Source organism: Pholcus phalangioides, unplaced genomic scaffold (assembly GCF_987345545.1).
Source record: "Pholcus phalangioides strain wild (caught in Gottingen) unplaced genomic scaffold, Ppha-v1.0 ptg000003l_1, whole genome shotgun sequence".
Lineage (NCBI taxonomy): Eukaryota > Metazoa > Arthropoda > Arachnida > Araneae > Pholcidae > Pholcus > Pholcus phalangioides.
In genome coordinates this window covers 12,775,492-12,794,937 of record NW_028301596.1, presented here as the reverse complement: position 1 = coordinate 12,794,937, position 19,446 = coordinate 12,775,492, and the positions used below count along the sequence as shown (strand labels likewise).

Below are 19,446 nucleotides of genomic sequence, written 5' to 3'. Positions count from 1 at the left end.
ATCACCCTATAACAGTTTTGAGGGTGTAAATGCAGTGTCACAAAATGAAAAAAAATCTAAATTTGTACAAGGTCACCCACTGTGTTCTTTCAATTAGAAAGTAGTTGCCCAGTCGCGAGCCCAACAACAAAAATCCTATGTTTTAAGTGCAATATTCGCAGAGATACTCAAATTCAAAAATCGGAGAAAAGTTGGGAAAGAACAACATATGGGGCGAAGGAAGCGTTGTACTTTTGTTCTTTCTCAACTTTTCTCCGATTTTGAATTTAACTGAATATTGCAGTTAAAAACTGCATTTCGCAGGATTTTTTTTGTGAGTATTGTGACAATTAAAAGCAAAAGTAAAACTAGTCAACAATTAGTTTAAGATCCTCCCAAATCCTGGGATTGTTACTGCTCAATATTTTAAAATAGTTTTATACAGTAATAGCAACATTAGACTGTACTGCATTAATCTTGTAAAGATCCCTCATTGGAAAAATTTCTGGAGTTTTCAAAAGTAAACTGGTGATTTTTAAGATACTAAAATAAAATTTGACTTGAATAGTAGAACATAAACAATACATATAACGGCTCTCAAAAAATTCTTATAAATTTTCAGCTGAGTTGATGTTCACTCATCTGCTTACTGTGAAAAATTATCATTTTCAAGTAATATGTCATTCAGTATTTATTTTTCAGTTAGCGAGCATTCAAATAGTGTTCATCACTCTTCGGGTATTTTTTAAACCATTTTGAAAGAGCATATTAGCATACAATTTTGATGGCAGTCTGATGCAAATTCAATTTCCCAGTCAAAATTGAATCACAAAGTTTTGCCAATTCCTACTGCTGTTATTCAACCTGCAGTTTTATTCTACCTTATCATGTATTTTGTCAATATTAACGTTATCACTAGATGTTGATTGGCATCAACTTCAGACAGTGCAAAACCCGATGACAATCTTAACTTTTTTGTGGGTGGTGGTTGTGTGGGGTACAACTCATACATACTTTTAAATAACCTTAAAACATTTTTTTTTTCGAATTTAAAACAAAATTCAGTGCACACATTGCTCCTAGCAATTTTTTTTTGTTTCAGAACAAAATCACCTGAGCAATGAAACACTATTTTACTTATAAACATCAGTCCATGTAAATAATAATTTCTAAATAACAGAATTTAATACAATGAACACCATATTACTTCTGAAGAATCCTACGTGACAATAATACAGACCCATCAATGTCATTTCGAAATTCTATCTTATTTTGGGGACAGACCTCATTTATTTACTCTCTAAAATAAAAACTCAAACAATATTCTTAGTTTTTCTTTTTATTCTCTTGTTGACTAGAAGAGTATGTAAACAATCAATGCGGTTGCCATGTTCTGCATTCACATTTGGCTGAATAAGACATAACAGTCTAGCATGCGATGAAACACTTTTTCATTCAAGTCACAGTTTTACTATTTTTCACAGTAGAAAAAGAAACCTTTCTAATATCTTGACACATAAAATTAAATATGACATTCATTCATGTCTGGAAAAAAAATTTATGAAACTCAGAATGTAATTTTTTTTTAATGAACTTCATCACACATTCCTGCAGGCTTCTTGGATGAGTAAATTGAATTCAGTCAAGTAGAACAGCATAAAAAGAAAAATATATCCTTTAACAAGTGTTTACAAGCTTGATTTTAAACTCTTTTATTGTACTGACAAGAATCTTAGCCTTATCATTCAGTCTTCAGTATTTATATAATAATTAGGATTGGGAATCAATTAAAATTTTTAATCAAAAATGTTTAATCGAATATTTTTTGTGACCAACAATTTCAATAAGGTGCTATAAAAAATATATTTTATTTATTCCACTCACTTATTCAATAGATGTAAACAAATATAGGAATAGGTTAAGAAATTGAGACGGCTGCTTCAAGCAATTTAAAATGCTGAGCATAATTGCTAAATCCTGTAATTTCTTCACTTGCATCTTGTTTTTATTTTAACCTGTTATTTTTGGTTATTATTCACTGCTCTTGATTATACTATTGCTTGTTTTCCTAGAAACTCCTCTCAAATGGTATTTGTGAGGAGATGAGCTGATGTGCTACCAAGGATGCGAAAACTACTGTTTATAGTGGAGACAATAAATTGTGATTGCCTTCTAAAACTCCCATTAAACTCAATTTGAAACTGAAATCCTCAGTTTTCATTGAATCTAATTTGATCAGAATATTGACTCAAATATTTTTAAATATGGTAACATCCAAAATGCTCTGTATAGAACATGATTTATAAGACATCTTCTAATCCGTTTTCCAAAAGAAATCAAGCCAATTCATAAATTTTTAAAAATTTTAATTAAATTGTGATCAAGTTCATTAACTCAACTAAAATTTTTAACTGCAATTAACAGTTGAACTAACAGACTCGATTAATCAGACCAGCCCTAATAATAATCATATAAATAGGGAAGACTATGATGATATTATGTCACTAATTCTCAACCTGGGGACACATTACTCCCTTGTAGCCCTGAGATACTCTGGGTGGGGGATGAAAATAAAGTAAAAAAAAATTGTGGCAAATGATTCAAAGGGTCATTAACTATGAGAAAGAAAAGTGAACAGACATGAAATAAAACATGTAAAATTATATATAAAGGGGGCATAACTTCTAGAATTCAGTCGAACCCAAAAAAACGAAGCTAATGTGACTAGTCCAGAGATTGACCTTATTTATAAGCAGTTCTTACATGGTAATTTTTGTAGAAATAAATTTAATGAGTAAAAGGGTTTCTCTCTCAGGAGGCTCTGATTAAGACGGGCGGGAGCACTGTAAGAAAATATGGTCAAAAGTGGTTGGTGGGGAAAGATACAGACAAGAAAAGATAAAGAAACACAGATACACACGACTATAAAGTTATGATCAGCTTCAACTTCCATTATTATAGTGGTGATCAGCTAGAGTTGGTTTCTTGCAATTTTCTGAATTTGCCAAGATGATTCTAGCCACTTACCCACAAAAATTAAAAAAATTAAAAATTGCGCTCGTCTCCCTTATGATTCATTCAGACGTAACTGCTCAACAGTATTGAAAACATTTCTCAAGAAAATGGCCCATACTCTCAGACCTCCGAACATTCAATTTAGAGATTTATCAAGTTACAATCCAAAACATTTGGCACTCTAGGCAAATTTTAAATTATACAAATACAACGCCACAACAGGCAAAATGCCCAACGAGGTGGCTGATAAAAAGATGCCCATAAAAATATGGATGTCATATGTTTCAAAAATACAGCAACCCCATTAAAAATGCAATTAACTTTGATGGTAATTAGCAAAAATGTTTCAATCAGACCCATTGCACAAATCGTGTGCATTTATATATGAATGTAAAATTCATGACAGCCTGCAGAATAATTAAAAAAATAGATGAAAATGGAGCTTCAAGAAAGTAGAGAAATTTACAGCAGAGATCACATAGATATGCAGTTCTGAGTTGATTGGACAGCTTTTATTCAAGAGAAAAGCCATCTCAACAAAAAACTTCATAACATAACCCAGAATCATTCATAACTGTCGACTTTTTTTTTATATTTTCCCTTTTGACTTACAAATGGTACTCAAAACAGATCCTGTTCGTAAATCCAGAGCTACTGTAGTTGCTCATATTAATGGAAAGAGAAATAAAAATGCACAATTAAAAATACTCTCAGAGGTACACAGAAACTTGCTGGAATGTATAAGAAAGCCAATATTAAATGCGAAGTTCAAAGTAAAAAAAAAAATGCATGGGACACGTATTTTGCATTTCCTTACAAAAAGTCAGATTAAAAAAATCCTGTTACTGTACAATGAAAATCTTAGTAAAATAGAGTGGAACATAAAATATATGTATATTATCTAAAAAATATAATATATACATAATCACTGATTCTCAATACAGAAATACATTAGATTTTGCATTGTCTTGCCTTAAATTTTATAACTCAATCATCTGAATTCCACATTGAAGTAAAGTATTAGACGAGAATTATTTCATTTTAATTACTCTATACTTTTTCGAACTAATGTAAAATAGACATGTTAATTATGATGTGTAATCATCTAACATCCTAGTTTTATATTTTAAGAGAGTAATTATAGAGTAAATACTGATAACAAAATTTTACATCTTGAAAGTTAGAATATATGAATACAAATACTTTTTCCATATCATAGTGTTTGAAGATTATTCATCAGTGACAATCAGAAAAATTGAAGTACAAATAGTTTGCACATTTTTTTTCATAATCGCACAATTTCATCTAAAAATAAACACCTACAAACTGGACGACCATTTTCCAGGGGTCAGGATAACCGTAAAAAGAAGAGAAAATAGAAAATTTACTCTTTGCACAAGTTTATTTTCATCTGAGGCTTCTCAATTTTTGGGATTCGTTTCAGTTGTGCGTCTCTTATATTGGAATTTATAACTGTAATTTCCTGTGCATAATCCCTTACAATCAAATTTTGATACTTTGAGAGAGATCATCCCCTAATCTGCAGTAGTGTATAGTCCAGGGCTGTCTTAAAAACATTATGGGGCCATCCCAGGCCGAGATTTTTCTGAGGCCCTACCTGGAAAATTCTTGAAAAATTCAACTACTTCTCGTATTTCTGAGGCCCCTCTTCTCTTGAGGCCCAGGTGGGCGCATATGTTAAGACAGCACTGGCATAGTCTGCTTACCCATGCTTCTGGTTGTCACCCTTATCACTAATAATGAAATGGAAGTGGTTGTTAGGTTTTTTTTAGAAAAAAATGTTGATTCTTTGACATCTATACGCCATTTATCTATAAAATTTTTTTTTTGCAAATTATTTCTATTTTACGTTCTGGAGGGGGCGGGGGGAGATACGGATAAAACACACCAAGAAATTCATGTTCCTTTTAACACACCATCTGTGAATTAAATGGAGGAAATCACTTCAAATCCTTTTTTTCAACTTAATGGCATAAAACTTGAGTATTGCAAATTATTTAGGGTGGCACATTAGATATTGAAATATTTTTATTATGAAACTAAAATATTAACTAATTTACAAGTGATTTAAAATTAAATAGTCTTCTAATCTTCATAATTATTTCATGGCCTGTGTGACTAAAAATACAAGTTTTTTTTGTTTTTTTAATTAGTATTAATGGGTTATGTTATGGTTCAAAAGTTTGAATAAAGCTGCTGCATGAGTGGATTGCATACAGAGCAAGTTGTGTGATTGGTTTTACTTGAGACTGTGGCAGTGCGTGCACAGTTATTCAGTGGCAACAGTTTCTCAGGGGAAGGTAATGGAAAACAAGGCCAGCTGAGTATTTGTATTTTCTTTTCTTCCTTGATTAGATAGATAACCTAGAGTAGGCATGGCCAAAATGCTTGTTGCTTTCTGTATTGTATTCATGTGTGTTTATGCTAATGAATGGTATATATCCTTCTAATATCCAGTTCACCTTCTGATTCATTCAGTCAATGATTATATGTGCCAAGTGGTGTGGTGGTAAGATGCTTTTCTAAGCTTGAGGCAACCGCTGATAGATGGAGCCTCCATTTCAACCCAACTCATTAATATGTCAGTAAATTGCAGTATAGCGTTATGGTCAGAGTTGGTGTTTGGTGATGTAGTCAATGATTATCACATGGCAAACTTATCTGAATTGCCTTAATCACTTTAATAGTGTCTCTATGTATGTATGCTGGTTGTACACAAGACCTTTTGTATTAAAAGAGTGTGTATATTTATTTAAGTGAAATAATATATAATCTAATACCTGGTGTTGTATGAAGTCATTCAGGGGCGTCGGAAGTGTTTCGAACTTGTGGGTGCTCGTCTTGAGTCCCATGTAGGAAATTTCGATTTCTGAATCAATTCTGTGGGTGCTCGAACCCGTTTTACAAACTTCCATGGGTGCTCGAGCACCCACAGCACCCCCGGCTCCGACGCCACTGAAGTCATTAGTTTTCTGATTTGGAATATGAAAAAACTCCTATATATATATATTCATCTACTTGATATTCGACTCCTGACACATTCACCAATGATATTTGCCACAATTACAGACAAAACATTTGTTATACTCTACACCGGGGTGGCCAACTTCTTTCTGTTCGCGGGCCAACATAATGATCAGCTATCGCATCACAGGCCACATCACTGGTGCAACTTAGGTGTATAAGCTGCTCCATTATTAATTAAATTAGTTATTAAATTAATTTTATCACTAGAAATAAGAAGTTTTAAGCAGTTTGTTAATCAAGAAATCTGCTGTTGGAACAGATAGCTCAAATAATAATCACAAATTTAATTTTTTTCACAGTACTTTTACCTTGTCGCGGCCGCACAAAATCACTTCGCAGGCCACATGTAGCCTGCAGGCCAGCTGTTTTGTGTGTGTGTGTAGCCACCCCTGCTCTACACCCAGGACAGCATAATAACTCAAAATTAATATTCATTCTACTCACATTATAAATTGCATAAAAGTACTCTCAAAGAGGGGGGGGGGGGAATAGACTGATATAAGGGAGTGGTTTCGGTTACATCATAGGAAGACATAATTAAATTTGTATAGTTTTCTTTTGAGAGTACTTTTACACTAATAATCTACGTAAGCAATACAGTTTTTTAAGCAAAGCTTTAACATTTTTTGTGATTAGCTTACATAACAACTTTATGCATATATGTTTTATATATCATCTTAATAAATGCCAATGGAATGATAACTGTGATATGGGAAGTCATGGATACACAAAGACTACTTATGACACAAAGTACCTTATTACACAAAGACATTATGATGAAAACGAGATAAATTCCACTAACAATATAAATGTCAACATTCATCACAAGCACAGAATATATTCACGTAGATCAACAATTTTTTTTCTTCGTTTACAGAAAAGCAAAACAAGATATAAATAAAATAGCATAGTTTGTAATGTTTATATGAATTACGTAATTCTAATAATAGTATTATGGAAAAAAGAAGGCAGATTTTCATGGCCTGAGTTTATAAGTGTATCCATACTTTTCGGACTGTTATGCCATGTTCAAAGCTTTTTTTATCTGCAGACGTTTTATCCACTTGCTTGTCCTCACCTGCACGTGAGGACAAGCAAGGAGATGGAAAATACCTCCTTAGAAGACTGTGGTCCACTGGTGCTTCAGCCGACAATAATGATACAGATTCTGCCTCACCTTCAGCTGAAGCAAATCACAGTCTTCCAAAGAAGGTTATTTCGTCTCTTTGCATGTCATCACCTGCACGATGATGTTCACTTCAGTAGTGGACAAAATGTCTGCAGATAAAAAGCCTCAAACATGGAATAATAGTACAAAAGGTATGGATACTCTTATGAATTTATTCTGAATAACAACAGTATTATATATTCCTAAATGGCACTCTTTTAATAAACAAAGTTCATAAAATATCTATAATTGTGTAATTCAGTGGTTCTTAATCATGGCCAAGAATTAGAACATATTCCATCATACACATGAATTGATTATTCTGGGGGATTCAAAAATGCAAAATTGAGGTTCACTGAGGGTTGGGTGCAGCCTGGAAAACTGTTAAGAACCACCGGTTTAGATAAATTGAAAGCATATCAAAAAAATAATTTAAAAAATTAAGTAACCAATTCAGAATCAGGTCATGACCATAAAAATAAAATTCCACAACAACGCAAGATGAATTTGTGGCACATTTTCAGTTTTGGCATTAGCTACATATATCCTTTTCTTTTGAAAGCAACATATTTTTTGTCATATTTTCACATAAATATTTTTAATTACAACTCGCGGCCGGCATTTTAGTTCATAATGGTGAAACTCCATGAAGTTTCAGAGATAAACTGTATTTATTCTCATAATCATCAATGTAATCTTTCAAATAGACTGGTGTATACATATATATAATAACACTAAAATTCTCTCTTCATATGGAATTGTAAATATGGGCATACAGACTATATCAAAATGAAAACTTCAACAATGGCTGGCTTTGTAAAAATGAAACGGTTCAGAATTTGACTAGAGAAATATGCAACATACGTAAATATTGTCATACATTATTAGAGGTTCGGTTTACAGTTTTAGTTATGTAAATATACTGGATGAAATTTTTGTTCAGATGTATAAACTGTTCTACACTATACAAGCGCTTTCACAAAACACCACAAATACATGCTAAAGCAGTACAGTAAAGGTAATAACTTATATCAGTATTTTCAATCTGTGGGAGAAAAATTCAACACAGAATTTTCTACATTGAACAAAAAAAAATATTTCAAATAATAAAGAAAGGTAAAATATGTCACATCAGATACTATCACAGGAATAAAAAAAGTATAACAAAAAATGACTAAAAAAGTTGTTGTATAAACAATAAAAAATAACTTGAGCAATCTTTACCAAACTTTGTTTTCCTATCTACGAAACGCCTTCATTTTATGAAATTTGTGATATTCTGCTCAACACATTTTTCCAGCTGTAAAATACTCTTCCTTCTTCACCCTATACTCCCAGCAAAAAAAATCCTAAGAGCTGGGGGGGTCTCAGAGTTGTATCAACATCATTCATCATGCTTTTGCATTCTATTCTTTTATAAATGGGTTAGTCCATCTCCCAAGACAAAAAGCTGAAAATATTTCCAGCGTAGTCCTCTCAACAACTAATCAATTCATATCTCTAAGTTCAGTTTTGCAACATAGCATCATTCTACAAGCATCTTTCAATTCAAATCTCTCCTTTTCATTTTCCTGGTTCTACAATCTACCGCTCTAACAACCGTTCAAAATACTCCAAGACTGGGGGCTCAGGTTTTCCATTAACATTTTCTCAGTACAAAAAAGTTGAGTGTCTGTATTCACATAATCGTATTGGAAAGTTATTGTGGAATGAAAGGCTTTTTTGGTTATTTATATAAGTTTATGCATATCATATATATATATATAAGTTAGATTATGCAAATTGACTACAAGCTTTCTTGAGATTTCTTTCGCTTGTTGCTAGCTGCTCGAGGTTCAAGTTGTTGCAGTCTTGCCTCCAGTGCAGCCTGTTGCGAACGTTTCAAAAAGGAATCTTTATCCAGCTTCTGTCTTATAAGCTCTCTTAAGTCAGATGAGGCTTGGGCTAATTGTCTTGACTGAAATTAAAATTTTAAAAAAATATTCTCCTATCAAATACATATTCATTTATTTATAAAAAAGTTTCGACTGCAGATGGCCTTTGTTTCAATGTAGGAAAAAGTATATTTGGTCGAGATATGAAGGATCTTTGTAAGTGTGTTTGAAGTCAAAGAAAACATGCACATTATAAATTAAACACTCACTTGCACCATTGTGGTTTCTTTTTCTCTCACAAAAGCCTTACACCGTTCATCTTTAGATCGTAGTTTCTCCATCATTTCTTGAAGCTTTGCATATTCCTCAGCTTCAATTCTATAGGAAAATAAAAAATGCTATGATTAAATTTTAAATTTCTAAACTTGATTTATTACCCTGAAAACAGTGGCGGATCCAGGGGGGGGGGGCGATAGGGGCGATCGCCCCCCCCAAGAGCCTTTAAACAATAGGTGAAGGGGCGATCGCCCCTCCCAAGAGCCTTCAAGCAAACATAACTCCAGTTACCTCACTTTTTTTCTTTATTAATCCTTAATTTTTTTAATTAATTTCCTTTTTTTCTCAAAGTTCCTTTCCCTAAAATTTGTTCCCCAAGTTTCACCTTGAGATTTCTTCTGCTGGTAAGGTCGAAAAAATAAAGAAGTCATAGCCGGAGGAGGGTCAATTGTATTCCCACCAAGGTTCTACAGGGATTCCATACGATTCGGCTGTCACGCTGCCTTTTCGCTTACCCCCTAGCGCCTAAGGGCTCGTGTAGAGAGGCAAAAAAATGTAAACCCTTCAGTTTTCTTGGTAACGCGCAATAAAGCACAAGTCATCCAATAAGATGAATCATCGTTTTCTAGCCTTTGTTATCTCTTTTTTTTAAATTCAGTCCTGAAACCTGCAAGCTTGACGTGAATCAAAAAATGACCATGTCTTCGAAAAAAACTGTTTTCAGTAAGCAAAAATTTCAAAATTTTAAAATAAATGGGTGTTAAGAAAATTTATTCTATTACTTTTTGTAGCACATCTGGGGTTTTCCCAGAGAATGAAGCTGCATTCGCTTACGGATTCACTGATAATGACATTAACGGGGGGTTCCCCCACAGGGTGAGGCTAACAGGGCTCAGGACGATTCTTATCATTTTTTGATTTTCAGTCTAGAAATTCACTATAGTGGGGCCTAAAAGTATGAAAAATCTCAGCAAAGCCCCCCCCCCCTCGAAAACGTAGCTCAAAAGTCCTGCTGCAGAAGGTGAGCATTTGAACACACATAGCTTCTCTATAATATCTATGAAAATATAGGCCTCAGCCCCATCTAATAATTAAAGTCTTTGTAATTTGAAATAAGTACCTGGATTAAACATTATAAGTGGATCGCGCGTATAACGCTTTTCCAAAAACCGCCATAAAGCGTTTTTCCGCTTGCAACGTCTCTATAGTCTGAGCATTAGTTGAAGATGGGACCACGAAAATGAATCGCACTAAGCGGGAAAAGGTTCTAAGAGTTCGGCCTTGAGGAACGTTATAAGTGGAATCCACTATATAAAATTGATGGTGTGGTGTCGGATGTTCATTAATATTGTGCACTTGCTATTTAACGGAAAACAGCTATTTAACGGATTGGAAAATTAATATTGTGCACTTGATAATCATAATTAAATATTAATAAAAATCATTCCGATTTGCATGAAAGTAAGTTTTTGCTATTTAACATATCTGTGGCGAAAAACTGTTTTTGACAACCATATAGTCTGCACAAAATTGAATAAGAAATTTATTATTTTAAATCGCGCAATATTAGAATTTCATTAGAAAGTTTTTTACTCTTAAATTTTTCTTAATTATGCAGACAAATTAGTACCCACATATTTTATTGAAATATGCGTCAATTATTTCTTGTTATCGAAAACAGTCTATACTTGTTTCAATAACTTTTCAATGCTATATTTTCATATTTAAAAACATTTTCATATTTTATCTTGACGTCCTATTCGAATAAGCAAGATTTACCATTTAGTATTTCGTGTATTTGTATTTCCAAGATTTTATATTTCCTGATTAGTAATTCTCTGAAACTCCTGCTAAGGTGGTTCCAAATTAAAGTTTTCATCCTTTATGAGTTGTTTATTTGAAACCGAACCAGAGATTAAGGTTAGAAGATGGAGAGTAATTTTGATGTTCAGTCAGAAGCGCATTTACCGTTTTGCCGATTTGAAGGCTATTCAAATTTCACCGCCCTTCCACTCTAGTCTAATTTTCTCGACTACTCTATCCACGAATTTTCCATCCCATGTTATAGCCCTCCCCCCCACTCGTGCAAGTACACCTGTATTAAAGTCACTCTTTTAAAGGTCCGTCCCACGAGAGTTTGCTAAGTGACGCTGGATAAGATAATTAAAGTTAAAGATAATAAAAGTCTTTGTCAGGATCCGCGGTCGTCTCGGGCCTCGGGGAAGCAATAATTTTTAAGGCTTTCAATACAAAGGCAGAGGAACGAGCATCTTCCTTTGTGAATGACCGAACAAGCACGGTTTACTTCACGCCGGCTGTTATTTTTGCGGTTTATGTCCGACAAAGACTTTTATTAACTTTAATTATCTTACCCAGCGTCCCCTAGCAAACTCTCGTGGGACGGACTTTTTAGTCATTTACATGTTTGCACCCTGTTTGGTCACACACGTGTTTGACGCTGGTTTTGGTAATTGTTTCGTTACTTACACGCGCTCTAGACAATACCGTCTTAACGCATTCCCCGTGGGCGGGGGCCTCAAATGCAGAGGGGCCTCTGGTTTAAAATTTTAAAAGTAAACGTGTCTCGCCAGGTAGGGGGCTCAGAAAAATTACTTTTTCCGAGGGCCCAGTATACGCTTCTGACGGCTGACTCTAGGCCACTCACTGAACTGGTCCCTCACTCTTTATGTCACTCATTTGATCATTCATTACTCCCGCTCTAAGTCACACTTTTGCTCATTCACGTGCTTGCAAACTCTCTAGGTCACTCACTGACACGGTCACTTGCTGTCTGGGAAGAGGTGGGTTTATTTGACGGTTATAAAAATTTCACCGCCCTTCTCCCATTTTGCTAATTTTCTTGGCCACTCAATCCTCAAATTTGCCGACCTTCTGAACTTGCCGCCCTGGGCTATAGCCCATTTAGTTCTGTAAATAGGACATTGTCTTCAGTAACGGGGCATGAGGATGGTTAAAATCAGTGTTGCAAAAAAAAAAAATTGAGGGGAAAAACTGAAAAATTACCAGCAAAAAAAAAAAAAGGCTGATGGAATTCAATTTTTCTAGAACTAATAGAGATATGAATTATTAGTACAGTAGACTCTCGCTAATCTGGCACATATCACACCAGGGTGTACTGGGTTAACGAAATCGCCGAATTACTGCAGATTGATTGAAAAAGTCCATTTAAATAACAAACTTCTGCTCATAAACATGTGCGCACTGTTTTCCTCTTCTATGCTCGGAGAAAACCGGCCTAAAAACCCCGGATTACTGGAGGGGTTATTGAAAGTCTGACTCTATACGTAGTAGGATGGGAAACTTTATTTGAAGACAAAAATGGGTTTCAGACGCAAAATATTTTCATAAATCGGGTATACAAAGCTGGAAATTTGTGATTTTTTAAATTTTATCGTCTCGTTTGAAAATTATAAGTGATAAATGAGGAAGTTAAAGGTATTATTTGTAAATACAGACATGTCATAAATGGGTGTTTTATTGTGTGTAGTACTTATTTTCATTTTAAGAAAGGATACAAGTTTGGTGTGCTATAAAATTGTTCACAGAAAGAAAAATTAACTGTCTAGAACGTGAGTAACTGAAAGAAGACTGCTTAATGTTCTCTACATCAATCGCCAAGTCCTCGAAGCGTATACGTGAACACGAAAAGTTGCTGGAGTGAGTGTAGCTCGGCTTTGGATGCTTGAGTTTCCAGCAGCGGTTCCGAACCTTTTCAGTGCATACGCCAAACAGATCATGAGTAAATACTAAACAAGGTATTGAGCGAAACAAGAGGGACCACCTTAGGGACCCCATGGATGGAAACAAAGTCCCTTTGGTCGGGTCCAGTGCCGAGTGGGGAGTACTGAGCTGATATGAATTAGTACGAGACAAGCAGAGCCAGTTGAGGGCCCCACATGGATCTGCCGGCAAATAGATAGAATTCTCTATCGAACGAGACAGACCACAGAGGGCTCACCTGGAATCACTGATGTAAACAAAGCTCATTTGGCCGATCCCATCACCGGCATTCAAAATCTGAACAGGGAAAACATCTACCCTGTGCTGTACTGAAACCGAAACTGCCTTATCACGGACCCTACATATGAGAGGACAAAAGCTGCGCCGCATAGGTTCAGCTTTTTATCTGAAGCCATGAAGTCATTTAAAGTTTGAGCGGTCACAAGAATTTTTCGCAAGCTCAGTGCGACTCGTTACGGGTAAAGGGGCTGTCGGTGTGCGCGTAGTAGCCTACCTATTTATTTGATAACTACTTTGTTGTTGTGCGTAAAGTTCATGCTCCCAAGGGTGGAGCTGACAGGGCCGGGGACGATTCTCATCATTTTTTTTGTTTTTTTAAGCTATAAATTAACTATAAAGGGGCCCGTAAAAAGTCTGGTCTGGGGGCCCACTAGAGGCTTTAGCCTAGGGGCCCGCTCTAGGATGTGGAGGCCATGGTCAGGGCTTTAGATAATTTTTTTTTTCCTTCAAATGTTCAAGGATCGTCTCTCTTAAACGAGGTTTCTTGTATCCGAGTTAGCTTAGAATTCATTTCCTCTGGTTGACCGAGATCCTTATTTTATTCATATTAATTTGCCTAATTGTTATCATAACGTCACAAAGAGAAACGTTTAATACTTTCACAGGGATCAAAAAAATTAAATTTAAACGGAAAGTATCTCTCTACTTTGACTTGAAAAGCTGGAAAAAAAGCATTTATCGAATACATTCGGATGAATTTTTATTTGTGCGCATTGTTTTGTCCGGTTAACTGTGAGCCTTAATTTTTAATTTTTATCAAGCGAAGGAGGAAGAAATAGTATTCTAGGAACATTTTAAAATACCAATTCTTCATACGCTTTTCATATTCTGCTCTCTTTTCATCTGCAAAGTGTTTATTTATTTGTACAATTGCTCATGATACTGTTAATAAAAAAACATTTTTAACTGGTAATGTGCATCAGAATTCCTTACAATGTTTATAAATATAACACACATTATTCAGTCTGCACCTCAAACTTTAAATAAGTTTTTAAATAAGTATGTTGCATATTGAAAAAATATAATTTTTATAAATATAAATTTTAATTTAGATTTAATTTTTAACTGTCTTCAATTTTTAATTAATTTTTATTTTCAATTAAAATGTAATCGTAATTAATTTTAATGTTAATTTTAATTAATTTTTTAAATGAAAATTAATTGAAAGTTTTAAATAATTTTAATTCTTAATTAATTTTTTATTAGTTTTTTTATTTTAAGTACGTTTGGCACCTGCGGACACTAGGTTGGGTCTCACCGATCGACATCTTCATTGTGAAAAATCGCCCCCCCCCAACACATCACCCTGGATCCGCGCCTGCCTGAAAATGAATATATTTAGCAACAAACTGAATTATAATTCAGTTATAAATACATAATTTCATAATACATAAATGTAACATATCATATTTTATTCGGACATGAATCTATAAAGCTCTATATATCCTTACTGTTGCATCTTTTTCTTATGCTCAGCCTGACGTGCAAGTCTGTCTTGCTTGGCTTTTAACCTCCTTTGTTCAGCCAATTCAGCAACTTTTTCAGCTGCTCTGACGTTTGAAGCATACTGGTAGCATACAATCTGTTCTCGCCACTCATCCATTGCTTTATCAAGCTCCTGCTGGTTAGTTTTAACTTGCTTTATTTTCTCTTTCAATTCTTCCCTAAAATACACAAAAAAATTAAATGTTGACACATAAACTTCATATAATGGCTTTTAAACATATCAATTTTTCATAGCTAATTATATTGGAATACAGGTACTAATTTCAAAATCTTAATGAAAAATAATAATGCATTTATTACAATACAAACATTTCAAACTTACGCATTCTTCTTTAACTCATCATCTCTTTTGCTTATTATTTCTTGCCTTCGTTTTTCGACCTTTTCTTCTCTCATTCGAATTGCTTTCATTCTTTGTTCGGCATCATAACGAGAGACACGTTCTGTACTTCTGGAATGTCTTAGCCTGGTGTCTTCAAATGAATGGGTTCGAGGTTGATTTTTTGGTGTCTGCATAAAACAAGGTCAGAAGATAATTATTTTTATTCAAATTCAGAGTCTACTTGATTTAAAGAAAATGAAGCAAACTATGTGTCACTTTCCTAATAAAATATAATAATTCAGATTTTATTCATGAAAAATCCAATTTGACAAAGTTCAATCAAAAAAAATCCAATGTGACAAAAATTCAATTAGACAAAGCTTGACTAGCCTAAAAACAAAACTTCATCAACAATTTATGCTGAAAATAATCAGTCATAATAACTAAAACATGTTAATACCTTGAAACTTCTTTTGTGTGAAAAAGAATCAATCCCATCTTCTTGTGACCCCATCTGTCTTGAACAACAGTAACTGGAAGCCATGTCTTTTTCAGATGAATGTCTGGACCTCTAAAATATTCGAAGGATGAAAAACTGGAATTTTTGTGTGTGTTTAAACTATATTATAAAATAGTGATATTCAATCTGTGGTACGTGTATCCTCTAAGGGCTGTGATGGGTCATGAAAAAAGACACATAAAAACACACAACTTGCAACAAAGGAAAAAATTAGTAAAGTAACAAAAATAAACAGTATAACATTACAGGGAAGTATGCAAGCTTTCTATATATTTTCAGGAGTACACACACACCTTCTTACTAGTACACAAGCTTCCTATGAATTCGTGTGCATGAATTACATATGCAAGCCTCCTGTACATTTCAAGAGTCACATGCCTTTTATGCGTGTCTAGGGGCAGGGTTGGTAAAAAACCAAAAAACTGGGGGTTTTTTGGTTTTAAGAGCATTTGTATTAAAAATGATGAAATTTCTGAAAAATCATTCAAACTTCTAATAATTAATTAAAATAGGATGTTTATGAATGTAATTAACATAATTCCCATATTAATTAATCTATAAATATTTCTTATATTTTAATAAAAACCAACTTTTGCAATTTAGTTATTTTATAGCTTAACTCCAGGAAATATTTTGTGTTTGAGAATTCTTAATACAGTCGAATCCCGTTATAACGAATGCCAAGAGACCAGAGGAATCACTTCGTAATAACAAAATTTTGTTATACAGGAATTCCAGGTTACCTAGCATTGTTCCTATGTAATCTTATTTGGGGGATTAGAAAAGTTACTCTTTCAATATGCTTAATTAGGACTCAATTTTGCAAAAACTACGATGAAAACGAAGCAATTACACTGTGTTTAATGAAGCATAATTAATGCAATTTAATTAGCAATGATTTTCAATACACAGGGTGATTATAACGTAAGTTCTGATTTCAAAACACTAAAATAAAAACCACTGGTCAGAATGACTTGAAAATTTGCACGAATGTTCCTGAGGCAATGGAATTTTGTATGGCAAAGAGGAAAAAAAAATACTTAAAAATGTAAGATAGATGACACTGTACTCATCCAGTACATGGGAAATTTGCTCGTAGAATGGATATGACAGCCAGTCAAGGCAAAATAATGCAATTAGCATGGCACGATTTCGTAATTCATAGAAACATCACAAAAATGAAGCCACTTAAACAAACAGCATTATAACTACAACTTGCACAAATGTTAAATATGTTGTCCACTGTGTTCTGGCTGTGAGGTGGACGAACAAAAGTGCTTGTTCAACAACAGATCAGAGAATACCATGGTAACGATATGGATGTGTTCTCAATTCACCAAAGTTTGCAACCCGACCACTGATATAACATTTTGGGAGTATTCCCAAGGCCACGAGTTGCAAGGGTTATAGTAGTGTTCACCTATTAGGTGAACATGGCGGCCAGGTGTCATGTCATTTTGCTATTGTCAAAGTGGTTCTTCAGCAGCTGCTTCGCTGGTGTTGCAATGTGCATCTTGATAAAAGTTGTGCTATCCACCACTGCTGGACAAATCTAAAAAAAAGTTTAGGCGAAGCAAATTCGTTTAAAAGCAAAGAATGGTCCCCCCCGGGGGAATATGACCCATTCTCATATTGGAAAAAACATTATTATGAGATCAAAAAAATGTTCTCATACGTACACTTAATTTTAGCAATGATGCATATAAAATTTTAGGTGCCAAAACAGATTTTCTAGTCACCCTAGCATTTGGGATTTGTCCAATCCTGCTATTCATACACTGATGCTGTTGAAGTACAAAAATGATGTGGTTGCGCAAAATAGATTATACCGCTGGCCAAGTATAGCATCATACTTGTACATTTTAAAGTTTTTTCTTTTGTCAAAGAAAATTCCATTGCTTCATGCATGTGAATGTGTGAAATTTTCACCCATGAAAATTTTCAAGCCATTCTGACCAGCAGTTCTTATTCGTGTTTTGGAATCACAGCTTTAATTATAATCACCCTGCATATATCTGATTATTTTTCATAAATCACTTACTATTGTACATCCTAACCAAATGGTGGCCCAGTACATATTAAAAGGAATTTCCAATCGAAAGTATTTTTGGACAGGGATCACCAGCCATTTCCCGAACTGGCCAATTTTGGGCTTTTATTACTGTACAGTAGAACCTTGATTAACTGGGGCAATGATGGAAATATGTAAAAATAATAATTCAATATTAAGCCTGGTGATGTTATACAGTACGAGATGTGCTGCTTCCTATGGAAAGAAAATGAAAATGTCTGTGAGGTAATGAAACTACTAGTACACCGATTTCCTTTTCGATTATAAGATCACCTGCCCTTAGCATGCCAGTGAAGTCACTACTGTTGCTGTTTCTTTGTGGGGGGGGGGGGGGAGAGCCTTTGAGATAATATACCATCACCACATATATATGATGCAATCCTCATTCATGAATTTGCTTAAGATAGAGCATCAGAATGTAGCGCGAAGTTAAAAAATGAAGTTAGAATGAGAAATTTTGAGCAATTGAGGTACTTAATACAAAAGAAAATTTATATTCAGGCCACTTTTATGTGATTTTTTGAAAAAAAAAACACTTGGTTAAAACCAACATGGTTTAAACCAAACAACCCTGTCTAGGGGCAAGCAAAAATCTTGTGACGTATCTCTACATTACTCCAAGCCTCCTATGCATTTCAAAAAGTATGCCTATGCAAGCTTCTTAAGAATTTCCAGCAGTGCACAATGCTAGCTTTCTATGCATTTTACGTGGTAAGCACACCTTCTATACATTTCTAAGAACACACAAGGCCCCTACACATATCTAGAAATTGATGAACTGAGTACTTATACTTAGTGAAAAAACTACTGCTCTAAGCGTAATAATCAGATATTTTTTAAACAATTGTTATTATTTCAAAAAGTAAACATAAAAAATGTTTTGCAAGGTTTTTGAAAAAAATCATAACTTTAATTTGTACATTACATCATGCATAACTAATTGGTAAATTACATCATGCATAACTAATTGGTATATTACATCATGCATAACTAATTGGTACATTAACACATTAATGTCTGATAATACCATATTAACATAGGATATAAGATGACTAGATATGGTCATATATACCAGAAGATATATGTCATGGCGATGCTCTGCCAATTTCGTTTGTAAGTTTTATAATTCAGCTATTAATACACATTTGAAACTCTTCATTGAGTAAAAAGATTACTTCTTCAAGCCCCCTACCCCTAAATTTTAATATATGCTACATGAGCAAAATAAATATTATCATGTTCCAAATGTTCACAACTGTAGTGTTTTCCACAGAATACTTCCTATTTTTTTACATTTTTTTTTTTTTTGTAAAAGATCAATACCTCTTCAGAACTACTTCTTTTCTGACGAAGTGCAAGACTTTTCCACCTCTCCATCTCAGCAACTTCTCTTTTTCTTTCCCGCTCTTCTTTTTCTTTATCCCATATCCTTAATGCTTTTGCTTTTAAATGCTGTTCTTCATCTTGCTTCTCATATTTCTGAAGAATAACCTCAAGAATTTTCATATCCTGCAGAGTTTTAAGTAATCATAAACAAAAGATTGTAAGCAGATTGAAACAAAAATGTAATGCAGAGGGTAATGCAATTTATACATATTGGGAATAGTTATGGCAAATAAATTACGT

The 19,446-nt window shown here is 34.1% G+C and overlaps 1 protein-coding gene across 2 annotated transcripts in view; it reads right to left on the bottom strand.

Annotated features, from left to right (window-relative positions):
• Positions 1-1,302: 1,302 nt before the first annotated feature.
• LOC149088109 (uncharacterized) overlaps positions 1,303-19,446 on the bottom strand; it is a 36,500-nt gene continuing 18,356 nt past the window's right edge. The window contains exons 6-12 of one of the 2 annotated variants that reach the window (XR_016194100.1): positions 19,144-19,329; positions 15,690-15,800; positions 15,230-15,417; positions 14,853-15,065; positions 9,354-9,462; positions 7,220-9,167; positions 1,303-7,183 (exon numbers count right to left, since the gene is read on the bottom strand). Coding sequence is in view for 1 of the 2 variants with exons in the window: in XM_089244463.1 (XP_089100589.1) it covers positions 8,997-9,167; positions 9,354-9,462; positions 14,853-15,065; positions 15,230-15,417; positions 15,690-15,800; positions 19,144-19,329 (978 nt within the window). In the remaining variant the exon portion in view is untranslated. Of the gene's footprint in view, positions 9,168-9,353; positions 9,463-14,852; positions 15,066-15,229; positions 15,418-15,689; positions 15,801-19,143; positions 19,330-19,446 lie in introns of both variants that reach the window. The other variant, XM_089244463.1, reaches the window with a different exon arrangement.